Consider the following 27,337-nt stretch of genomic DNA (forward strand, 5'->3'; position numbering starts at 1 on the left):
TTGATCATCCACATAGACTAATACATTTAAAAGCCCCCATTATTCTGTGCTGTAAAGGGAAAACCAAAGTCACAGACAATATCAGAATGCATGTTTTTTATTGCCTTATTACCTCTAATAGGAATACTTTCCACTAAGCTCTCTTCCTTGCTGTCCTCTTCACCACTTTGTAGTTCTGTAAGAAATAAACTGAAAGAAACTCAGAATAGGGTGTAGTTTTCCATCGCTGCGGAAGACAAATGATGAATATAGGAATCACGTTTTCCTATTCAATACTGCAGGTGACACAAACGCAGTAGTGTGCACATTAGAATATTTCAAGATGTCATTTAACTTTGTCCCTGAGAAAACAAAAAGTATACTACGTGTAGGAAAGCTTCCTAGCTAATGCGAAAAACAGATCATCTTGTATTTTGGCTCTTTATGTTTTGTATTATAAAATTCTAACCATCTTTTTTTGTTCATATTAAACATTATTACAGTCTGAAATACTGCTACACTTGCTGATTTGTGATTATTTTTCACATATTTTAAAAATGACCAACACCAAATCTAAAAAAACACTAAATCTAAGCACCAAATCTAAAAAAAAATTGAAAAAGGCATATTTTACCATTTGCAGTCATGATCAAGCCTGCAGTCAGTGGGATACACTGATCTGTCTCAGCATTATTAAGAAGCGCAACTAGTAAACATCCAAGCATTTCAGAAAAAACTATTTAATCATAACTACCTCTAATATAAAGTGTAGACAGAACATCACCTGTCATGTTGCTTCTAACTTACTGAACTTATAGACTGTCCTATTTATAGCATAATGAAAAGCCTTTCATGTTTATCTCTGCATTTGCAGCATAATCAAGTCCCCATGTTTTCTCCCTTGTGGGACAGGCCACATTGACATTTGAAAAAGTCATCTGAAGGTTACTGATTTTGGCAACTTCTCACTTATCCTCACTTAAGCCCAAAGCACAAATGCTACTGTATATATAAAACAGAAATTAGTATTAAATTTATTCCTGATGTTTATTATGCGAGAGGACGACTCCTGGCAGAAATAATCAAATATTAAAGCAGCTTTAATGGTTCCAATTAAAGGTGTAAATAAAAATGCTCAAAGCCTCCTTTTTTAGTCTTAAACATCTCTTCCACAGTTCTATGCCATTCACTGTTGAACAGTGAAGTACAATAGAAATCCATTTGCAGCAAAGGCAGCCAGAACTTGCAACAATAATTACCTTGTTTCCCAATGACAGTACTGTAGAGCCATTGAGCAGGTTTTGCTTGTTTTATTTCACAACTGTCATTGAGTATTGATGGCAGACTGCGAGACGATTCATTACTCTGAATAGAAAGGCTTCCTTCAGACATTTGTGGAAGAAGTGTCTTCAGTAAAGCTTTGGCCTGTAATAATAGCAAATGAAATCATAACACTTTAAAGAAAAGGTCTGGAAGATAAAATTTAACTGTTTTCAACTATTTTGCCTCCACAGCACCATCAGCATAATCTACAAGAATGGTATAATTTAATATATTGGTAAAAATAAATAAAATATTTTTCACATCTATTGTAATAGTATAAGGTGGGTCAAATGGCCTCCCTTCATTTGCAATTCTTCTGTCAGCAGAATATAAACAGTTCAGCTTTCACTGTAAAATGGTATCTGTCGTAAGGAAAATTAGATAAAACAAGAAATATTTTTGGATCAAAACAAACAAGATCTTATCACTAAATTACTTCTAGTATAGGTGTGACTGAAATGGAATTGTAATGCAACTATTCATATTACAAACATTTTTCAAAAGATAATAAGTGATGAAAATCTGTTCTTTTTACAATCTTAAGGATAAATGAAATACTGATTCTCTTTCTCTCTGTTGAGCAAAACCTGGCTTACCATTTTAAATAATTTCCACAAATTTAAAAAAAGCACAGGTATGTTGAGATGGAAGGATTTAGTAAGAGACCTCTTCAAACAGCCTAAAACTTTAAACAAAAATATGAGTAGAATCACAATAGCTTAAAGATAGAAGAATATCGTCTAAAACATTAATTATGAGCAGAATATTGTATGCCATACTAACACTAAATTGATAAAAAGAGTCATTAGTAATCATGTCAGGAGAGATCTTTTCCTGAGTCCTTACAAATAGAGTGAAATTTGTCCTCATCCATCTGCAGTGTCATCATGTACATAGAGGTTTCATTTTAACTAATATGTCATATATTTTAAAAAAGTGAAATACAATTCACTTTTATTCTACAGAATTCTAGTCAGCTTTTCATAACACCAGGCATAAATGTATATTGACTGATTGACTTCACGGGTTGGAGATCTTACAGTATTATTGTTTTAATGAGCTTAATTATATATATATTGCTGTAATCACACTGCATTCAATCCTGTCCCCAAAAATACATATGTGTGCATAGAAATCTGTGTGCTCATCTTATGTCACACCGTATGAGTGAAATAGCTATGGAAAGCATTGAAAGGAAAACACTTCATTATGGCATGTGAACAAAATAAGACTTAAGTCAGTCCTGAATATCACTATGATTTTGTTTTGTAACATTAATGTGAGCGGATCATAACAGAAGCTGTTAAAAACTTCCTGAAGACACAAAAACTCCAAATTATGTTCTTCCAATTGTGACACATTTCTCCTTTTTTTAAAACAATTTATTACAAAGGAATGATGAGTTTACATGCATGAAAATGAATTTGCTTTTGAAACATGCCTTCAATTTTTATAGAATGATGTTCAGCGGTCTCCTGAGTTGGGAACAAGGGCTTGGGAAAAGTTCATACCTTGCAATTATATGTAAAGCCTCTCATTTTGCTGAGCAGGGGTACTTTTCCATGACTGCCATGCAAATAACAGAAAAGGCAGATGGGGTAATATTTAAAATCACCAGGTATACAGCCCACGTGAAGTCTCGTGCACTTCATCGTGAAAGCCCCTTCAACTCTCTTTACTTGCAAAGAGAATTATTTCACTACTTCATGTTCCATGTGTCATCAGGTGTGACGCAGATGGTTAATACTTTGTTGCAGTGTTGTCATCATTGGTTTTCAGACATTAGGCCTTCATACTAATCATATAAATACAGAAACTCAATGTGAGAATTTCATGCTCCAAATTTCAGAACCCACATTGATATTTAAATCCCACAATCCAGAAAGCAGGCACACCACATGCTCCCTGCCCCCACCCATCAGAAAATAAAACTGGGCCAACAGATGGAAACTTTTTGGGTCACCCGACTAACATAATATTTTCATATTTCTGCATATTTCTGCTGCATGATATTCATTTAGGTCAACAGCTTTATGTAGGGAAAAGAACAGCTACATAGACAGAAAAGAAAAGCTGGTTGACATCTCTGTCTTCGATAAGAAACTACAATATACTGCAAATCCAACATGTTTGTGTTAAATTTAGCTGCTGAAATCTTTGATCCATGTAGTAAGAGTGTATCAGTTTTGTAGGCATTCCCCTGAATCCTGTGAAAATGGAACACATTTCTTGAGAAAGTACAGCTATTGTTTTGGGCCTTTTTCACAAGCTTTCACTCTATACAGTACATACGTACAATTTGTTCTTTCTACCGTATAGTGTCTCATTATCTGACTCATGAGGTGCTATGAATCTTAGCAGAAACAAGGAATCTTGTTTTACAAGTGTTACCTTTACCATGTCTTTTAAGTATTGAGCAGTCAGTCAACCACATAAATTAATTAAAAGTCAGTTCTCTAGAAATTATTCTAATTCATATGCTTAATTTTAAACAGATATAATTAATTGCCTTCTACATATAGCTTGTACATACTAAAGCAACATATTTGTATTTTTTTCCAGGCACTAGTATGATGTATAAAACTTGACATTCTGTCTAAATACGTTAAAATAAATGATTGTATTCTAAAAAACAGGATTAATCACAATCCACAATCACATGAACTTGACACCGCAGTCTAAAAATAATGTACTTTTCATTTAATCCAATATTGTAAACAGCTGTCATGAAAACATTTATTTGAACTGTTCATGTTCATTCACCAATCTTTACCTTAAATTGTGAGACCCTTTAATGAAAATGTATCGATAAACTGTTGAGTATTTAAACTGACGTTCGTCCCTTTACCTTGCTGATATTTGAAGAGTTTTCAGAAACCAGTAATGGTGTGAATAAATCAATTATCTCATCAGTGGTTAAAATGTGGCAGTCTTCCAAAATAAGAGCATGTTTGTACCAACACTCCCACAACAATGCAGAATCTGAAGGTAGACAGGATCTGTGTAAACAGAAAAAAGCATATCAAATTCCCTAAAATGTGATAAATACTCCTGCATATAACATAAAAGGCGTCTCCAAAAACGACATGAGAACACGGTAATTATAACTCTTGGAAGAAAGACATAAGACAATAATGACAGTGCCTGAAGCCTCCAAAATATCTGAATTTCCATCCGTTGTATAATATATTAGATACTGCAATTTAAAATGAAAACAAAACTCTGGAAAATGTTTTTCACACTTTTCAGAAACTACACACCTCAGGTGGAACTACTTCGCTTAAACTTTACCGGGCCATATTTTCTACATTGAGTACTCTGAAATGCACTATTGGTGTTTTGTCAGATATTCATACAGAATAGTCACATTTTTCCCTAGTTAAGACTTTTACAATGATAATTTAGGACCTCTTTCTCTTCTGAGACTGTGTTGCACTGATTTTAAGAGATTTGTTCTTGAAAGCCCTTGTTATTTTCTTCTGTAAATTATTTCTAAATTTACTAAGAACTGAAGCACAGATTAAATTACTCTAAACATTCTTACAAGAAAGTTTCAGATCTTTGAACAATACAAGTTTTATCAATATGTAAAATCATGCCTTAACTAAGATATTTAACAAAAGTTATAGACGTCAATATAGAAATCAGACTAAAGACTATAAAATGTTGGGGAATTGTCCCCAAAGGGAATTCTGTGGAGGAAAAGTGTCAATTTCATCAAAACATTGTTTAGACATATTAAGATTGTAAAAATCATGCTACAAGTGTGCAAGTGATTTACAAATGTTTAATTGTAGCACTTAAATACTTCTGAATAATGGAGGGAGTAATATTTGGAACAGAGTGCTAATAAATAATACTAATGGAATTCAGTAAGTATAAAAAAATATTCTGGAAATGTAAAGATGTACAATCTTACACTTCATGTTTGAAATGAGCACTCAACTAAAAACCAAGTAAAAGCTATACTGAACTCTAGGTTGACTTTGAAGCTTTGGGAAATAAGGCAGTAAACATCCTAATAACAAATAAAGAATTCCATAATATTTTCAAAGAACTGTCACTTTGTGATGGCTTTAGAATTTTAAGTTTTCACTTTAAACCAAATACACATTTCTGTAGCAATAAAAGTAACCTAAATCTGCACAATGCTCCTGTGGGTGGCCATGTGGCCATGTGTAAATGTAATACACAAGAAATAAAGTGATTTCTTTACTTCTGTTTTTTGAAAACTGCTCATGTGCAAACCTGAGGGAGCCTACACCAATATGTCTACATTGCAGATTCTAACAGATGGTGGTAGTGGAGCTTCGGTATTGTCAAGACCAGCTACTCTGCTGAGTCACCACATCCAGTTCTAAGGGGAAGGTGACAGAAAAGGAAAAATTCGGAAATCAATTACATTATCTCCCCTTTCCAACAGACCTCCGAATGAGGGGCCAGTATGAGAACACAAGTTCACAGCGGTACAGGAGCATAGCAACGATTATTTTTTCCTTAGGGCTTATGATATTTTGCAGATGAAAAGGAGTGGAAAGAAAAAGAATGCCCTTTACTTCTCAAAGAGAAGAAAGAGTACGTTATAGCAAAAAAAAAAGTTTCCTTTTTTCTACCCTTTCCTGACATGAAGAAATTCCATAAAAAATCATTCTTACTTTCCCTGCAAGGGAAAAGTCTTCATTTTGTCTTCACATATTTCAATTAAACACTTTTTTTTAACTCGATGCAATGAAGTCTATCAGTTCTCCAGCATGAATACAGCGATCATCTATTAAATGTTATACATCATTTAACATCCTGTACTGCATTCTTTTGAAAGTCTGCAAAGATCATTAAATAAGTGAAAAAGTCTTCAGTGATAAAGTTATATCATTTATGTTTACCTTTATAAAAATACTGTGCAATTCTTTAAACAGAATAGAACATTTACTTATAGAACAAAACTTATTCAAAAACTTCAAAAATTCTTTTCAATTACTTTTCTAACAATTAAAAAAACTTCAAACATACAGTAAATAAAATGCTTTCAGAAAAACATTTTTTTATAAAAAGCTAGGCAACAGCATAACTCACACAATTCCATAACTGCATTTATTGCAGTACCCACATTCATTGCAGTTCATATAATAATTATATTCATTCTATGCATGTTATAGTTTTTTGTTTCATCTTTTATTTCAAACAGGAAGGTGGTTAACTTTTCACGAAACAGAATAAAAAGGCATTGTAATTTTAAGCAAATGCAACAAATTGATTTTGATTCCAGGTTAATATAAAGTGGTATACCTTATTTTTCTCTCCTCCACAGTGTTCCAGTTACCGCTAACTATCTCTTCGGGTAATAAGCATCCCTTTGACGTGCTCCATGACAACCTCTGAAGCTGATGAAGGACGACTGCTCCACATGCTTCAAGGTCCTCTTCATTCAAGCAAGCCTTGTGATTACAAAGGCTGCGGAATATATAGAGCTGTGTGAGCCATTTCCATGGAGTCAGAGTCAGAGCCAGCTGGTCAAGATTGTGATCACAACAGCCATTCAAATGATGTGCGTCAGGAATGAAATAAATCAACTCAAGAAAACATATGGCAAAGGCCATTTCTGGACTATTTAAACACAACCGCAATGCTCTTAGTATTTCCTTGCTTTCCATTTTAATACAGTGGGTGTTCAGCTGGAAATGCATGTGCATGGATGTCCGGATCGTCGAATACACACGTGTATCAATGCATACACTGAAAAAAGACTTGACTGACCATTACTGCAGTATGTACACACACATGCATCATGAAAGCCTTTACTATTAATACTTTTTCAAATGGATGAACCCCTGACTAACGACTGTCTTTAAAGTAGTTAGCACCCCAGCAGAAACAGCATTACAACATTCACAATTATAATAATGTTAAAAAAATACTTCTGAAAAATAAAACCTAGAGAAGCATGACTTCTATAATTTTCCTGTTGAAATCTGAAGAAAATGGGGACTGCATGTTAACAATGACAATAAAAATGAACAGATGCAGTAAATGAATGCATTCAGCCTAGATCCTGCACCATTAACAAAGAATGGAAACAAGCCCAAAACTGCAACAAAAATAAGACTTCATTTTCAAGGTAAGTTGAGGAGATAATAAATGCACTTATAACAGTTCCACAAAAGCCCAACAGATAGAAACCTCAAGTTTGTGATTATTTTTATTAATAATCGTCTCAATGGGTTAAAGTATATCCATCAGTGATTTTCAGCTTAAAACAGGAAAGCAGGAAGAAAACCTAACCATGAGGATAAATTAAGAAATAAAATTAGTATTAAAATGCAAAAAGTAAACTACAGCTTTTAACAAAATCAGATACTTACTACAATGGTACATAATACTGAATGTTCTTTTTTAGCTTATATTGCATATAACTAGTGCATAATTCATCTGGACAATCATAAAATATTCAAAAATACATATCCACTGCAAATGTTCAATAAATGCATTGCATTGTGAGAAATTAAGATATCCTCTTTCAGTGTCATGTCTGTAATAATTCAGACCAATATTTAATTACTATGTGAATTGTGGGTGTTAAAACCCTTAGAAACCAAAGTGAAATGTAAGTACGCTGTTAATGCCAAATAATGACACTTGATATAAAGTGAGATCACTTCAAAGACCAGATCCTTAATATAACATAAAAAAATTACGATAAGGCTCCAGTTTATCAAATCACTAGAGATTATTTCATAGTGCACAAGACAAAGGAAGATGTTATGAATAAGTAAAAAAAAAATCTCACCTTATCAATGCATTGAGCTTTTCCTTACTAATTGACATGGTCTTATAGAGCTCCAGATATTTGTCTCTTTGATGCAGTCGTTCTTCTATGCTCTTCATTAAATGCACAAGTCCCTCAGGTAAAAGACTGGAAACAGTGAAATGTAATCTTTTTAATTGCTGTTCTTTGTTTTCTATTTTAATATTGATCATAAAGCTTTAGCAGAATTACTATAAAATGTACAATCCTATTGCAGTTAAAATCTAGATTTCTGACTCAGGCGCCAAAAGTAATGCAAAAAAAATAGATTTTTTAAATCCATCTATACAAGGAAATTATATTAGGTATGGTCAAAAAGATGTTTGACAGATGACAGTTTTATATTGATATTTCTAAATATTATTTTGGCATGTTTTTTTTTAAACTCCCAGTACCACAGTTTCATAAAAAGCCACTGATGACTCAGAAAAGTCTGTTTCACATTATGCCTTTGAATTCAGAAGTAGAAAAGAGCCAAAAAGAAAATTAATCAACGACTGAAGAGTCAGATGGAGGTACTGCAGTGTTTTTATCTTCATAGGTACCTCCTACCAACCGGAAAAGAAAAGCTGTCCTAATGTGAGGGCTAAGTGTTATCAACAGGGCCAGGTCAAGGAAGCTAAACAGTTACTGTGCCTCATCCTTGTCACTCCTGTCACCTGGGATGCTGCTGTGGCTGTTTTCATGGTGAGGGACATGTGAGATTAGTTCACTTGTTCGAACACTCCAAACAGGAGGGTGGAGATTTCTGACAATCACAGAAATCCACACAACAGTCAGAAAGATGAAGCAAGGTCTTCATTTAGAGGTGATTACCTCATTACGTGGACCTTATTTTCATAACCTGTCCCCTGGCTTAAGAAATGTGATTGGCCTGTTTATTGTCTTTAATCACCACGTCTTGCAAATAACTATTGCGTTTCTATCCAGTTCAGAGCAATGCTACAATAAAAGTCATAATATACATGGGTTTACATAAGAAATGCATCAATTAATATTTATTTTTATTCTACACTTTTATGAAACACATCAAAGTATTCTGGAGGAAAGAAAAAAAGCTGTCAGAAATATAGAAAAAAATTTATGATTATAGAGAAGGATTCATAACACCACAAATAAGAACTGGAACTTAATGCTGCAAGTATATAAAGATTCATATTTAAGCCTATATTTCAACAAAAGTGGTATCATACTGGAAATTTCAGTAACTTTACTCCATGTTTTTAGGCAGGTTGTTACGACCCCAATTGTCTAGGGGTAAAGGGGTGTAACATTTAGGATAATTCTTTTGGAAGCAGGGGGGGTTTTGGTGAGAGACTAGGAAGCATGATAACAAGGGTAAGGAACTAGAGTGGTGCCAAAGGAAAGAAAATAACAAACAAAATGGAGCTGGCTAGGACAGTGAGGGAAGGCTAATCTGACTACAAAAGAAAACCCAAAACACATGGTCTTCGGCGTCTTCAACACCCTAGCTAACCTGCACTGACTACCCAAAACCATACAAGACAAACGGCACTCACCCGTACTAAACTAGTGTACTAATACAAAATCAACTAAGTGTGTAAGTGTACCCAACAATCTAAACTAACCTTATATACAAAAGTTCACACAAAAACACAAGTGAACCAGGAATACAAATAAGGGAAAACAAGAGTAATCAACAGGAGCAGGGTACAAAAGAACACAAAAGTTGAACATGTAACACTGGGGCAAGGTAATGGCAAAACAAGGATGAACACACAAACAAACGAAAGTACAAAGAAACTAACAAAAAAAACAACAAAACAACAAAGCCGAAGCTATACGAAAATACACACACACAAAGCAAAACAAACCAACAAATGAAGCCGAAGCAATAACCAGAAGCGAAGCGAAGCGATAACCAAAACCAAACGGGACCGAAGTCAAACGAAAGGCCTCTCCTTTCTGAAAACCTCCGTGTTATATGCTGAATAAGATGTGTTCTGATTGGCTGAGAGCTAATTGATGATGATGTCATACTGAAAGTGTGGTGTAATGGTGGGCCAATGGGGAGGGGAGAACAATCAAGGGTCAGCAGTGTGGACATAACAGAAAAAACACACACAGAACACACACTGGGACGTAACACAAGTATTCAAGGAACTTGTAACATCATACAACACTTACACGTTAAGACATTTCAAGGCTTCATTTCAAACCAGAAGCAAAGTTTCAAAGCCAATCTTAGGCAATCCTATCTCCAATGTAAAGGCGTCAGAAGAGGACTGACAGAGTATCGCAGGTGTTATTTTAAGACTTTTGAACTCCAAACAGAGAAACAGCAGACGGCTGCAAGGCAGCTATCAAATCAGAAATTCTGTCCGTTTAAGCAAAAAGTGACATTTAATCTGTCTTTAACAATGGTCTATAATACAGTGGTAAAATTTAGGCAATAATAAAAAAAATGTTCAACTGCATTTTGGATAATTATGAGATTATCTCATGCAGTAAAGGTTCAAAAACAGAAGTAAAAGAAAACAGCACTGATCACAACCTGTGACCTTATGTGTGTTAGGTATTATCTGAGCTCACTTCAAAACCCTTGCGATCACTGGCGTTTTTAAAAGCTACTCAAACTGAACAGCAAATAACAATAGCAAACAGATATTTCCTGAAGGACAAGCCCATCTCTGAGCCACAATTCCATCTAGAATATTAAGAGCTACTCAACAAATATCTCGCTGACAAAGTTGTGAACGCTTGTCTAGAAAAGACTGCACTTCATTAATAAAAATCTTAATTTAATTATCTTAAAATATTGTGATGTTTTGAAGATGCAAAAAGCATAACAAAAACAGAACAAGTTGAAAAAAGAGAAGGCCTTTGGCCCATCCAGCCTAGTAACCTATGGTTCCAAAATCTCCCCCAGCTGTTTCTTCAAATAAGCCAGGATATCTGCTCTGACAACATGGCTGGGCATCTTGTTCCAAATATCAACAGATCTCTGTGTGAAGAAGTGCCTCCTGTTCTCAGTTTTAATGTCTTTCCACTTAGTTTGCCATTTGTATCCTCAGGTTTGTGTTTCATTGTTGATCTTGAAGAAGTCCATCAGGTTAACTATGTCAAGGCTTCTGAGGATTCTGAACACTTGAATCAGATCCTCTCAAAATCAATCCTGTTCAACTGAACAAGATTCAGTCCTTTTAGTCTCTCAGAGCAGGACAGTCCTTTGAGCCCAGGAATGTGATGGATCCTTCCTGAACAGATTTCAGAGCAGCAATATCTTTTGTGTATCACCCTGAACAGAACTATCCAAAATTAGGCCTTACTACAGTTATAAGATCAAAAAAACTACTCCTTGATTTAATTTATGCTTTTAACTCTCTAACCTAACACTGTTTGTCCTTTTTAGTGCTTCAATACACTGTCTCAAATATATAACATTAAGTCAACATAAATGCCCCTATTTTTCTTGCGTTCCTTTGTCAAGCTCAGCCTTTTTCCACTTTATAAAAGTAGGAGAAACTCAGGTAAAAAAAAATCAGCAGCAAGAAAAAATTATCATGTTGTGCATATTTCGGTAGTAATTTCTATGTATACCATAGTTTTCTTCTAGAGAAGGAGTGCAATTTGCCGAGTGTATACAGTGTGTAAGCTTGCATGAAAAACATGAACATTGCAGCAAGTAGTTCCTGCCTAAGAAAGCCCCACTATAGTTAAACTTCATCAAAACATTTGCTTTTCTTGAAATAATTATTACAGTTATTTTAAAAAGTCACTTTTTATCTTTACTTTTCGACCTGCTAGTTCAACTTTTACATGTGATTTATCAAGTTACTTTCCTCTAAATGTTTTAGCTTCAAGTTGGAAAACATTAATTCTACATCAAACTTTATCTGAACTTTATATTTGAAGCTAATACATTCCAGAGTTGCTGGCAATAAAAGTTTACTTCATTTCAAAACTTACCATAATTTCCTGTTAGCTTCCACCTTAATCATACTCGTACAGAATAAAAAGACAACAATATTAATAATAATTGCTTACACTTATATAGCGCTGTTCTGGACACTCCACTCAAAGCGCTTTACAGGTAATGGGGACTCCCCTCCAATGAATTCACAGTACATTTGCACTGTTGAAGAATGTCCATTCTTCTACCAAAAGTTAAATTTAAAATAGGATTTTTTCTTATTCTGTTATTCACTAGATTTAATTATTCATTTTAGGTTAATAAAAAAAATACTTTGAATGTCTAAAACCTCCAGGAGGTCAACATTTTTGTTTAGGAAATTGTTAAAGTCTTCTCTGCATTACTCTATGTAAACCCACCAGTTGAAGGCAGAACTACTTCTGTCGATACTTAAGATAAAGCAATAAATAGTAGTGAATAGACAAAAATAAATCTGAATACCAACATTAATAGCATCGTAATCTTTTACACAAAGAAGGGCTAATATCCCACAACTCCATTCAGTCCTGTCATTGTCAGTCCTTTTAAAAGAAGACAAAATGATACGCTCTCATGGGTAACACTACAACAGATCAAAGGAAAACACTAGATGAATATTCAGTTTAGAAATAATGTTACAACTGATGAAAACTGATGTCAAAAGAACTCTATGGATATCCAGTGCAGCAAGTTAAAAAAACAAAACACCACTTTGATTGTTTTTGCCTATACTGTTGTTTAGAATTTATATGCCTAACTAAAAGTAAACTACAATGTACATACAAAATTACAAATATTAACAAAATCAAGCATGTCAAAAATTAAATGTCAGTAAAGTCTTTTCTTAAAAAAGATTAAACAGCCTTTTTAATGTTATGTTTTTGTTATGTTTTCACAGTACAATGAAGAGGAAAGTGTAAGTGCAGATTGAAAACTCATTATAAGGGGAAGATATTGAAAATGCAGTTTTCAGAAATTACAGTCAACAGTCATCATGCTCAGTAAAGTACAGTAATTGTTATTTTTAAACATATTTAGCAACTATGTTTGCCATTTCTTACATACCATGATACCACATATTATAATAGCTTCACTTACATACACAGAAATATTTTACAACACATACATTTAACAATTAATCAAAATAACTGAGTGAGATGTATGTAATCTGGTCTTTCATACTTCCAAAATGAGAAATATATGCCTAATGCATGTGGATTTTGTGGTCCTATCTCTTTCTTCAGTATTAAGCGCTGGGTGGCCCTCATTGTACTCTCCACAAAACCCAGCAGATATCCTGAGCCCCCCAACATAAAAGGAAAAAAAAAGAATTTATGACAATCTATAATGGGCTTGCAGGTCAAAGGTCAGCAAACAATTGGTCCTTCTCTTTTGCAGGTTGTTTCCTGGTAACATCCTGATTAAGCTGGCAGCTTGAATTATATCCATGACATTCTGTAGTGCACAATCCATCTGCGCTAAGTCCTCTTCAATGCAGCTGAAGTAGCACAAGCAAAAGCTCTGCCTTTTTTCCCTTCAGCGTGGGCCTTGAAATAGTCATCATCTTTCTATCCACTTTATTTGTCAGTGCTCTTCAAAAGAGACCTTTAAAAAAACTGAATATTGTTGTGTGCACCAAACCTACATTATGGCTGGCTTTATCAATAAGTCTCAAACTGGGATCGTGGTGCTGCTTTTTCTGAGGATCTGATTCTGCATACTGTGTTTCTGTGTACACGTAAATGTGTTATTGGACCAGTAACACCACGCTCTACAATGATATTTTGATGCAAAAAACATTACCAATACGGTTGTTGAGGCACAAAAGGGCTACAGTAAATCTAAATTTTATGTGTTCCAAGTTTGCTATTCGATGGAGTACACATAGCAATGCAATAATACAAATATGTCCAGAAGTAGCACCATACTTGAACTGTATTGCACCTGTAATAATGGCAAACAGCAATGTCTACATATTTATCACAGATTCCAGTTAGAGAGAAGCAAAATTAAGTTTCATCTCAAGCAAACACATGGACCTAGGGAACTCGATAATAAGTAGCAAAGAAGGTTCTATGCTGTATAGTTGACCACTGCTATTGAGCCACAAAAGAATGAAGAAAGTGATGAAAATTCCTGTTGGAAATTCAAAATAAAAAATTCAAAATATTACACAGAACCTCCCGACTTCCATCTGTACTTGCTCGTGATGGTGTGACAGATCCCAACCTTCGTCGGGTGGCTCAAGGAGTTGGAACGCATCAAAACTCAGATTTTAGACCTGAAGTACGGGGAAGGAGTCTTTATTGCGGTTATTGTTATTATTGAATCTAAACAAAAATATACACACTTTGCTACTAAAAACCCAGCCCCTGGGAAGGGCGTGTCCTTTATATACAGTGGATATAAACAGTCTACACACCTTTATTGAAATTGCAGGTTTTTGTGATGTAAAGCCAGAAATCAAGATAAATCATGTCGGACATTTTTCCATCTTTAATGTGACCTTGCAACCAACAAAATTCAAGAGAAAAATAGATAATTAGTAGGAAAAATAATTGAAATTAAAAACCTACAACACCCTGGTTGCATAAGTGTGCACACCCTTTTATAATGAGGGCTGTAGCTGTGTTCAGAGTTAACCAATCACATTCAAAATCATGTCCAAAGGTAAGTAGCATACACCTACCATCAATGAAAGTGATTCTGATTAACATTAAATAAAAATCAGCTTTTCCTGTAGGATTTCCTTGAAACTTTCGTGGTTGTGTCCTACTGGGATAGTCATGATCCACAAGGAGCTGACAAAATATCTACGGGATCTTATTGTTGAAAGGTACCGATCAGGAGAGGGGTATAAAAGAATATCAAAGGCATTGGATGTACCATGGAGCACTGTGAAGACTATCATCAATAAGTGGAGAAAATGTTTTATGTTCTGATGAGACAAAGGATGAACTTTTTGGCCTTAATTCTAAAAGATATGTTTGGCGCAATGACAACACAGATCATCATCCAAAAAACACCATATCTACTGTGAAGCATGGTGGTGGCAGAATCATGCTTTGGGGCTGCTTCTCTTCAGCTGGGACAGGGGCTCTAGTCAAGATAGATGAGATAATGACTAGCTCCAAACATCAAGATATTTTGGCACAAAACCTGCTGGCCTCTTTCAGAATGCTGAACATGAAGAGAAATTTCACCTTCCAACATGATAACGGCCCAAAGCACACATCCAAGGCAGCCAAGGAACGACTTCAGAAAAGGAAGATCAAAGTCTGGGAATGGCCCAGTCAGAGCCCAGACCTCAATCCCATAGAAAACCTGTGGAATGACCTAAAGAGGGCTGTGCACAGGAGATCCCCTGGCAATTTAAAGAAGCTTGAACTTTTTGAAGAGTGGGATAAAATTGCAAAGTCCAGGTGTGTAAAAGTTGATAGAGACTTATGCACAAGGACTTACTGGTGTAATAAATACAAGAGGTGCTTCCAGAAAGTATTAGTTTGGGGGGGGGGGGTGTGCACACTTATGCAACCAGGGGTTGTAGGTTTTTAATTTCAATTATTTTTCCTAATAATTATCTATTTGTTTTTCTCTTGAATTTTGTTGGTTGCAAGGTCACAGTAAAGATAGAAAAATGTCTGACATAATTTATCTTGATTTCTGGCTTTACACCACAAAAACCTGCAATTTCAATACAGGTGTGTAGACTTTTTATATCCACTGTAGCAGAAAGGGATCCATCAATTAACCCCATGTGGAAATATGCAATTCTTTCATCATCAATACTCCTAAAAATTAACAATCACCACCCAATGTGACTATTTACAGAACATAGTTCCTTTAACGCCTTCTGGAGGCAGGTCAGCTGTAATTGCAGCCCTTCATGGCATGTTCTCCCCCAGCTTAAGCCAACAGGGAAAGCAACAACCTGCTTCCCTGTCAAATATAGGCCAGGGGTCAACAACTTCACCAAGTACACCTGCAGATCGGACACCCTGCTACGTGAGGCACTCCCCAGCCTGGTACTGTAAGCAGCAGTCATCTGTACTGTCTTAACAGGCCTGGATGCTGCTCATTGATTTCTTGGATGCTGTGAGGACAGCGTTGTTGTCCTGGAAATGCACAACCCACCACACCTTTGACAGAGACTTCAGGGAAAGCCGTATCGTCGTCCAGGGGACATTCTCCTTTCCTGCTGGCTTCCCCTTTTCCATCCGAGTGGAAAAACAGATCATAGCCTCAGTGGCCTCTTGGGAAATGCCTTGAGTCACTGGGGCTGATACCACACCATTGTCCTTTCTATCCACTGCTCCAGGGAAGACCGGAGTAAATGGAAACGTTCTCATGACTCCCTTCAATGTCTCTTTTACTGGGGTGTTTGGGGTGGATGCCCGAGACCTTAGGAAAGCGTCCATTTCTTCTTATGGAGGTTCAGTCCATCATTATTTGCCTTTGGCAGTGGTGAGCAGAGAACCATTTCCCTCATCTATGGGGAGTTTTGGGCCAATGATTGCAACCTCACTCCCCTCTGCAGACTCCTGGGTCACAGACCACTACACCTTTTCCCTGATCTTTGTGGTCTCTTGGGGCACAAGCAGCACTTTCTCCCTTGATACCACATAATCAAAGCACGTTTTCTGGTCAGCTTTGCCATTTTCAACTGACATTAGACTCACCCATCTTGGTTCTGCAGACTCTGTTTTACATTTACTGTTTTACATTTCTCTGAAGCCCTTCAACCACAAATAACAGCAAGTACACATTTGAGCAGTGTATTTCTGGTAGAATGGCTGAGAATATCATGTGTGTTCTCCTTGAATTCAGTCATTCTTCTCTGTGTGTCAAAGGGCATCTGAGGGAAAGCGTCAGAAGAGCATCTCGTTTCCTAAAGCAACTGCTTCCATTTCTATTCCACAACACCCTTTCTGGTCTAAGGAGAGTTTAACTTCTACTGTCCCTTTCAGCAGATACCAGTGCTTTGATGGTTTCTGAGTGTTCCAACAAACAGGTCCTGGACCTTTTACCACTGAATTTCTTCTTTCAGTTAGAGATTATCCAGACGGAGGAAAGGTGAAAATGCAGGGAAAGTTTCCAGCAAAGGCTTCTGTAGAGAATCTTCTCTTCCATCACTCCCTTTCCATCATGTGTCTGAGAAGGGACATTTTTTTGCCTGGTCCTTTACTTTAGTGCTGTTCATTCTGGATTGGAGCTCGGGGAAGATACTCATCTTCTGCGTGATCTTTTCCAGCTGTGTCTGGAGGCAAGGCCACTGCTCTAAGACTTTTCCAGTTGAGTGCTCAATTCAATTGCTTTCAATGTGAATATCTGCTCTCAGTCTGACTGGACTGCAGCAATCGGTTCTCCAGGCTCTTACTCTGTTCTTCGTTAGCCTGCAGGGCCTCATTCTTCTTCCTAAGATCTCAGGTGAATTTGGTGCATTCTTGGCAGTCTTCCCAACTGAAAATCTTACTGACTCTCTGTTTGGTGTTGCTTCCTCAGTGGCAGCTGGTTTCCTATGTCCCATATTTGACTTCCGACCTTTCTTTGTTCTCTTCTTTGGGCTGGAGGCTTTTAGCACCTTAGCCACTCCCAAGAAGGCCATGTGGCACTTTGGTCTGGTCCGGTGCTGAGGTCCAATCAGTGGTATGGGTCACTGACCTGGGTTGTGGCAGCTGCTGCCAGTATCTGTCCCTGCCCATCACACAGTTTTTTAAAGAAGTACAAGAAAAATAGTCACGGAGTGTGCATTATTTTTGTTCACTATGGCATGAATTCCAGGTGAGTACCCAAATGGGACAGGCCTAAGTAAGGAGCCTTGAGAGGTTTAAACACATTTAAAAATTCACAATGTGGAAATACGCAATTCTCACCATCGTCAATAATATATTAACTGACAATCACTGCCCACTGATCCTCACCACCCACCCACCTGTCCTGTATAGAGCCTAGAGGTCCTTTAGCAGCCTCTAGGTGCAGATCCACTGTACAGTGTCTATTAACAGTATTCACCCACCATGGACTTTTTCACATTTTCTTGTAAAGAGGTAACAGACAGGTGTATTTAACTTGAAACGATGTGAAACATCTTAACTGCACACAGGAGAACTCCATTTAATGAATTATATGATTTTCACAGACAATTGGTTGCACCAGAGTCTATTTAGGTGTGTCAGCAAAGGCAGTGAATATTTATGCAGTACATATTTTCTGTTTTATATTTTTAATTAATTCAGGAGGATCTGTAGAATTTTGTTTTCGCTTTGACATTGTGTTTTGTGTCCATCAATGGCAAATAATCCTAACAGATACATGATTTCATATTATAACACAATAATAGCATAATTAGAAAATGTCCTTCATGAGTCCAAGGTGGGTGAATACTTTTTACTGTAATTATACTTAATACCAGTCCTTCATGTCTCAGCCTGTCACAAATGAGTAATGTATCCATATATAAAGTCAGAAAATCTTATTGGCCATTTGTTAGTTAGTGGTGGGTTCTAAGTATAGGATGGTATATCTAGGCTGTTGATAGAATAGAAAATAAGAAGAGGTAGATAATAATGTCAGAAAAGTTGACCGAAGAGACAGTTCAGCGCAACTGATGGATGAATAGCTTCCCCTGCCCTGTTGAGATTTGTACCCTGCAAATAAGCCAGCAAACCTCTGGCCTCAGCCTCTTCATGTGTTTCTTTGTGTGCTCTAGTCATTAAGCAGCACTGCAGAATTAACACAGTATTTTTCTGTAATAATGTTTCCAGGGCATTGTATCCACATATATTCCACTGTAAATTAATTTCTATTTCTGCATTGTAAATGGCTACAGGTGTAATTACATCCCAGACATTTTTCCATTTTCCTCCTTCATTGTTGCAATACTCCACATTACACGGCAAGAGACAATTAATGTGATATGCAATACATCTGTGCTTATATTGTGAACCATTATATACTGCTATATACAGCGATCTATAGATAGTACATAATTGTTACATTAAGTCATTGTTTTATTCCCATATACCGAACTACATGTACTGAGTATGTACCATACATTAATACTGTGCTGGTCCACCTATTTTCTAAATTTAACAGGACACTGGTTCAGAGGCCACACATTATTTAAAAAACAAAAAGTTTAAGTATTATTTTAACTGTCCTTTACATTCTTCTCCTTCAGTCTTTTTACCAATTTTATGGTTATGTAATGTAGAGATTTTTGACCATTTTCTCATCAGAACAAAGCTCTCATATCGTAGCTCTCATCATTACTGCTTACCCAGAATTTTGGCTTACTGTTTTATTTGGAATATGGAATTTAAATCCATTTTAACGTTCGTTAGAAAATGATAAGCCTTGTAATTTCAAACAATCTTCTTTCTGTTTTGGCCACAATTAGTTTGCAGAGCTATGTTTTTAATATATATATATGAGCACACTGTAATCCACAGACCTTAAACTGTATTACCTGAGTCAGAACACCAAGATAATAACATAGGTGCCATGGTTCTTGTACAGTTTAAGACAACAAATTCTGAAAAAAAGATGCATTTTGAAAAAACTATGTGGAATATTAAACTACAGACGTCTGTGAGCACATAACATTGTAATGGAAGAATTACTTCCACATTTTTAGCTCCTCCAAAATTATCTTTTTCCATCTGCTAGTTATGCAATTAATGTGAGGATCTTATTAAAATAAATGATTAATAAAGAATAAACATAAACTAAACTGCAAATGAACCCTCAGTACCATTTGGATATTTAATTTAGAACAGCACTTGTGAAAAAAGAAAGCCACTTTGATCTGGTAATTTAGGTAAGGCAAATAATAATCTGCTAATGTGTGCGATTTTCCACTTTTGACACATTACAGCTCTGTCCCCAGGTCACCAAATTTACTTACTTTAAGCATATCATTTATTAAATAATTACAACACATGTTTGTCAGCAGTCATTCAAAAGATGGTAACTAAAGAGGCACTTGTGAATTACAATTCCATTATACAATCTGATAATGTTAATAGTCTTTATTGTTCGAAACAATACATGTCTAAAATTAAAAGGAACAGAAAAACAAAACCCAATTAGCAGACGGCAATATCTGACAAATATTTTTCAAACATGGACCCACATTATTACTAAAGGGCCGAGGAACAGCCAGTGATTTTTAGAACATCACCACACAGGTCACACAGAAATGAATTACAATCGAATAATACCATGAGATATGTGGCCTTGCTTTTCTCCTTCTCAGATGAATGGTAAGAGTGATATAAATGCTAACCTTGACCCTGCACAACATTTTGCTGTAGAGTCTGAAGAACAGGCTATGCTTTCCAATAAAGGTACAATTCCTTAATTCTGTAGAAAAGTAACAATGGATTAGTTATTCATTTAGAAGAGGATCTAGAATATTACTGATGGATTTCAACACACATCTGCCCATAAGAAAATATCTAACAAAACTAAAAATAAATGCCACATTGCAGAATGAATTCCACTGCCAGGATTTACAGCACTTTAGCCTATATAGAAATGTTGCATTGGATAGTGGAACAACTCAACAGTTTTGTTTTTCTAGCATCCCAAGTTTATAAATACTAAATATTCTCTTTTACAGATTACTTTGAAGTGTTCTAACTTATTTCACTGTAGAGATCTAGAGACTATTTCCTTTCTTGCAAGAACATCACATGTCCTTTCAATTGCAAATGGCTTCCGAGCAATAAAAACACAACAAGTTTATTTTCAGGTATCAATGGTGAAATGGTTTCAAATGACTAATGTTAAAGAAATGAAGAAACTAAAAGCATCTGTGGAACCTTGATTGTCAAAAAATAAAATTCTGGTTGAATCACCTCTATCAAATTTTCATTTTGTTTAGAATAGCATAAACAATTCATGAAATCTCATCATAGCTTGCTCCTCACTTTTAACTGAAAGCACGGGCAGTCCTTGTTTTATTAAAAGTAGGAATTCTTATCATTCAATTCAGTTATCACTCTAAAAGTAATTAAGCAGCATAAAGGAGTACAAATACTGCTATTGAAACCAAGATTTCTACCAAGAACAATAACAAAAAAAAATGTTGGGTACCACTGTGTTTTATTTGAGAAGTATAAGAGAAGCATGCCTTGATACCTTATGACTTCTCTATTACTTTGGTACAGATTCTCTAATCACCTATAATGTATTTTTATACATTGGCAAAGAAACTCCATTTGCTAATTAACTTGGTTCACCATTTCGACCTTCACACCATCACAGAAGGGAATGAGGAACGTGCACTTTTCAAAGCCATCTGTCATCTGTCTGTTTTTGCTGGTCTTGGGCTGGACTGCTGTAACACATCAATTTCCCTACGGGATCAATAAAGTCTTATCTATCTATTATCTATCTATCTTTTCCATGCGGTGAGTCTCATAGTATAGAGAATTAGCCTAGGAGAATTAGCATTGTTTAGAAGAGTGACACAGCTCTCAATGGCAACACTACAAGTTCAAAAAGGCCTGGATTTCACACAGGCGCAGGTGTTGTTTTTGCACAGAAAGATGAGGATACTTGTGCCAACTCAGGCCCACCCAGCCCCAATGTCAATTGGCCAGTTTTATGCTGCTGCTAGAGGAATCCCCATCAAAGTTCACTGCTCATATCGCCAAGAGCTGAAACATGCAGTGCCGGGATGTAGGACTTATTAATGTAGCCACTCATGTATCTGTTTATTTAGTTCCTTCAACTAATGTCAGACTAGCAATGCATGTTGGAAAATGTTGTGAACCGAACGAACGTAATTTCAACCAGTCAACTTGATCTATTTTCTTGCTTAATGGTTTAACAACATAACACTGCCAGACTTTACATGGCAATAGAAGCACAGTACAACCTTGAAATAAAGCATGCAAATAATGGTTTAAAATGGGATATGTCATTTAATAATCCTAAAACTCAAATCAAAAATATTTTTGTCAAATTAAATAATATATTCAACTACAGACTTGAAAACAGCCAAAGCAAGCAGATTTGGCACAGTATTATTACCTCCTTTCTTTCTACTGCTACAGTCAGAACTACACAGCTAAAATGACAGAAGCTGGTTCAGCATCTTGCAGTTTCCTCTATTGACTGTACAATGCTCTCCTCCTGTAAGTACAGTGGTGACAAATTTTTATCAAGAATAAAAAAAAAGTGCCAATGCTAGCATGTATGATAAAACTGATGAAAACTATTTACCATCATAATATCGAATGGGTTTTCAATTTCTTTAAGGGCAATCACTTCTGATTTCTCTTGTTTTACAAAGCACTATTAGTTTCCTGAGGTACACACATTACAGGTATACTTGCTGAAGGATGATAAATGTCTGGAATGACAAAAACCTTATCTCAAGCGAGAACCAATTTAGGACAACTAACAAATGCACTCCTCAGAACAGAACAACTCATAAACTCCTGGAACAAGAACTTCCAACATTGAAATCTAAAACAAACGCTCAGATCACACACCCCCTTGCAGTCACATTTAAGCCACGTGTGGATCATCGATGCCAGCATTTCCCAGTCCTAGTCCTGGGGATACACTCAGCCCAGGCTTTGCTTTTCTCCAAGTTCTGATTGGAATATTTTGGAAAAAAAAGGTAGCCTGTAGAATGGTGGCACACAATGAATGATACCTGCAGCCAATTTCGCTACATAAATCCTTTGGATGTAAATGAAATGTAAAGCAGTGAAGATTTGAAAATAAATGGTTATTTGTTGGTTGGATCAAAAAATCCTACACCATCCGTATACCCCCAGGGCTAGGATGAGAAAACACTGCTGCAATGCCAAATCATTCGTCACCTGCAGCTCATTTAGTCAGGACACGGAAAGCTCAGAAAGAGAAGGATGTGGAACTAAATCTACAGTACTTTCCAAGTGTTGGGGAAAAGTCAAAATATTCTTTTTCAGGATCTTGCACACTTTAGGGTTTCTCTCACAGCCTCAAAATCTTTCATCTACCACAAATCCATAATCCTTTCCTCATCGTATAATCTGATGCACCGTGTTGCCGGGTACTTTCTGCAATGTGTGCTGTAGCACAGCTGCATTTATTGAGCCCAAAATAGACAATTACTCAGAGCTTGCTGCAGATGGTGAAGTTGGACTGATGGATCTTGATGGATCTCTACTTGTGCCTTCTCATCACTAAGCCACATTAAAATAATCCTGGCCATTTTAATGCTGCACCATTAAGAAGAATCCTTATGATGTTTCATCTTCCTTGCCCTAGAGAGCATTTATAACTTGTCATTTTACACTTCTCTCTAGTGTGCACAAATAAAACAAAGGTTCCCAGGTCCCACTGTATGCCAAAATGACATTACACACACTGCTTGTGAACAGTTCATCAAAACTTCCCAGGGAGTAACTTGATGTCTTGCAATCAGTCAAAGCATGCTGATTACCATAAAGACCATATTTTAAAAGCACATAGACAAAACTACTAAGACACAATACCTAAATCAATTTTCACTTTCATGAACCTTAAAGATGAATTTCTCCTTAAAACACTGAAGCATTTTAGTCAAGATGTTTAAGCTCTCCCTAGGTTATGACCAGCATACATTTGCAAGAGATGAAACTACAGGATATTCTCCAATTCAAACAGAGTTTCACAAGATTTAGCAGCTGTGTTGAGAGGGAACGTAAGTCCTAAACAAAATATGATTCTCTCGAAAAATAGCCAACAATACTCATGATTGCTTAAAAAACATACTTACTCTTCATCTTTTGTCTCCAAATATGATTTGCAGCGCAAAGACTGTACAGCACTTTCTGAAATTCCATTTTTGTGCTCTACATTCCGTTCTGTATCGGTAACAACCTGCTTGGGGCTCTTCCATGTATCAATCTTACTGCTGTCAAGGTCCTTGTCTCCTCCACTCTCAAGTAACCCTGAAGGATCTCCATCCTCACTCAGAGAAACAGTAAGATCACTGTCTGTATCTGCAGTCTCATTTTCCAGCCTTTCCATATTAATGGTTGCATTAGGGACAGTATTTTTGGGACCATTTTCCAGATCTGAAAAATGACAATAATGTTAAAAGTAAGCAATTTTGACACCCACATATAGATTAAATAAAATCCTGAGGTGCAAAAACAATCATTTTAAAAATATTACATATAAAAAACATTAAAAACAAAAATACATACCAACATTATTATAATTTACTTTTCCAGATTCAGTTTTATGCAAATCCACATGAGGAACACATCTGCCAGATTCATGATGACTTTTCTTCATGATGTCAGGGCTTAAATCGCTATTTTTTGAAAACGGAGAATTACTTTCCCTTTGTCTGACACTAGTTTGGGATGGCACTCCTTTGTCAGGTGCATTTACAATTACATGTGATGCCATATGTTCAAGATTTGGTGAAGAAACTGCACCTAGAATGCTGCCTGAAGCAGAGGGAACACTGTTTTCATTTTTTATAGGTACACTTTTATTAGTGTTGAAATTCCAGGAACTGCGTACTTCATCTGACAAATCTGTAAAGCATTCTGCTCCTTGTGCTGTAACATTGGCCTTGCTTGAAATTTTACAATCTAACTCTTGCAAAGAAAGCTGATACAGATTAGATATGCAATCTGCAGGTTGAAGAGATGGCTTCATTGCTTGCATTTCACCGCTAAAAACTCTTGAGGTTTGGCGGCCCATAAAGATAGTAGCAGGCTGGTATAGTCCTTGAGCAAGGTGTAAAGTGGCATTATTGGGCATCGGTCCTGGTAACATCTTTGCCTAGAAAGAGATCAATTGTGAAGCCCATTAAAAATATGGAAAACTTACACCTATAAGCTAGTCCTCAGCTGCAGAATTTTTAATCAGCTGCAGACCATGAACAGTGCTCTTTTGCACTGCCCTTTTGGCTATAAAGTATTACCTTTATTTTTTAATATATATGGCAAGACATATAAAACCTGCATTACATTATACATAAAGGTATCAATGGGTACTAAAACTATGATACCGCAGTACTGGTAACCTAACAAAACCTATAAGTATAGTTATATCGTTGTGGATCTAAAAAATGTACAAATCACATTCAAAAACATACTACAAAAGACTATAAATACCAAAATCATGCACTGGGCCTTAAGATTATGTCCTGTAGTAAATTTATTTTTAATTAAGTGCATTTTAAATCTTTTGTCAGTCTTTCCCTCACAATTATATTTGCATGAGTGCCTGTATTTCCTCCTCCTGCCTTACACATACATAACATCAACTGAAATCATACACTCACAATTCAACACTACAATATTTGAAAGTGATGGGTTGTTGTTAAATGATATCAAACTACAGTTTATGTGGGTCAAGGTTAAATTTCTTTTTAAAACTGCTTTAGAAAAATGTTACAAGATCAATGTTTTAACTTTTAATCTTATTAACAATCCTTTACGAAAGTTGTGATTTATGTCTGGTATGGCACCAAGGGGGCAAAAGCTAAAATCTTCTTCCTAACATAATAACAAAAAGCATTGCTTCTGTTTCTTTTCTGATAAGAGTCTTAAATACCAAACAGTTAGCTGCTTAATAACATTCACTGTAAACCATGCAGTCTGCCCAGCAGATCCACAAAGTAGGTAAAAGGAGGAAAAGTTAATTTCTTGGCTGAGTGATTCCATCGGTAGCTGCAGGGCAAAGTAGAAAGTGTTTCACTAAAGTAGCAATTGATTCTTCTATCAATCTGCGGCACGCGCGTGCTCTTCCAAGGAATGTATTAAATATGAAAATCATATCCCGTTATCATCTGTTTCCAGCTTTCAGCCCGGTAAGCTTTTCTTAATGAATGCTGCAGCCTAAGGGACATGCACACTGCCAGCAATGGCTTGTATGCATAATGGAGTGATGGTACCATTTTGCTCATTACAATATCTGCAAGCTGAGGGGGGTTTGCACATAGTCACAAGTGACTGCTCTAGACAGCATGCTCCAAGTTATTATGAGATGTCTTAGACATTTCATCTAAAAGAGCTTTAACTGCTTTAAGTGAAGGAATAAGCAGCTATGGGCTTGAACTACATCATTTATACAGACACACCAGCAGGGATTAGACACCTGCATTATTACAGATACACCGCTAAATATATACCATATTACAGATTTCTTTGTATGATGACTACTTTTGTTTATTGTCAAAAGGCTTAAAACACCGACATGGCTATTGGGCCAAAATCTTTGAATTCTTGAATATCAAAGTTTAAATTCAGAATTTTTGTCACATAAAACACGAATAACATGTATGAACAGATTTTTCCATAGTTCCTTTAGCATATCCTGAATATAAATATTACCCTTAATAAATATTATACAATTTCGTAAATCTGGATTTTAGCATAAAATATACTTACTCTTTAAGCAAGCTATAATTACAGTAAATGCAATGAGTTTTTGTAAAAACAGACCACTACTGCAGAAATAACTGTGAAATATGTTATAGATGAAAATGAATTGGAGTGGGTGAACTACAATTCAATAAACTGTAGTCTGTTTTTTCAGGGGTTGAGGTTGGGAAGGGCTTCTTGTAGATATCAGTCTCAACCATGTAGAGGCAAACAACATTTATGACTATCAGCTCAAATTTAAACATTGGTTTGGGTTGCCCAATATCCTATGAGTAAGAATAACAGATCCTACAGTCATTTAGTGGGAATATTCTCATTTGCCTTTTTCCATTGTGGAAAAAATAATGTAAAACTGGGCAATCAATACTTAAACATTTCAGATGTTTCTACGCCTTCGAAACGTACTGTATGTACCGTACAACAGAAGGTCTCTGGCAAATATTTACATTACTGTATGTATGTGATGTTGCAACCCTAAATCAAAGAAACCTGATACTATTTTGTGCCTTTTACTACTTAACACAGATAACAATTCCAGTGCCTTAGACACTTTAATTGATTTATATAAGAGCTACAACTTCCACAATTGTAGTATAATGATTAGAGGACACATTAAAATAATTAGTCTATAGCTATAACGGTTGTCCCATGTTATGCTCCATTTTTCTTTAAGCTTTTTTTAAAAATACATCAACGGATCAAAGGAAGTTACCGTGACATCAGCTACACAAGTCTCTCAGATTGTTTTCTTTAAAAAAATACATCAGGCCGTCAGCATTTTCTAAAGTGTGATAATTTGTAAGTTAACACTGTCAGGCTTTGTGATCTTTATTTTAAAGCATACAAGCTTGACATCATACTAAAAGAAATGTAGATATTAACACATTCACATAAGGCTTACAGACATTAATGAATATGTGATTGTATTGG

At 35.9% G+C, this 27,337-nt stretch overlaps 1 protein-coding gene across 1 annotated transcript in view; it reads right to left on the reverse strand.

Moving 5' to 3' along the window:
• The window catches only part of kiz (kizuna centrosomal protein), a 49,615-nt gene that overhangs the window by 13,548 nt on the left and 8,730 nt on the right, over positions 1–27,337 (reverse strand). The window contains exons 5-11 of the mRNA XM_088906482.1: positions 24,212–24,800; positions 23,779–24,079; positions 8,087–8,212; positions 6,589–6,753; positions 4,151–4,301; positions 1,239–1,404; positions 113–175 (exon numbers count right to left, since the gene is read on the reverse strand). Of these exons, the coding sequence (XP_088762608.1) occupies positions 113–175; positions 1,239–1,404; positions 4,151–4,301; positions 6,589–6,753; positions 8,087–8,212; positions 23,779–24,079; positions 24,212–24,800 (1,561 nt within the window). The remainder of the gene's footprint in view (positions 1–112; positions 176–1,238; positions 1,405–4,150; positions 4,302–6,588; positions 6,754–8,086; positions 8,213–23,778; positions 24,080–24,211; positions 24,801–27,337) is intronic.

The sequence above is a fragment of the Atractosteus spatula genome, chromosome 2 (genome assembly GCF_055471065.1).
Source record: "Atractosteus spatula isolate fAtrSpa1 chromosome 2, fAtrSpa1.hap1, whole genome shotgun sequence".
Classification (NCBI taxonomy): domain Eukaryota; kingdom Metazoa; phylum Chordata; class Actinopteri; order Semionotiformes; family Lepisosteidae; genus Atractosteus; species Atractosteus spatula.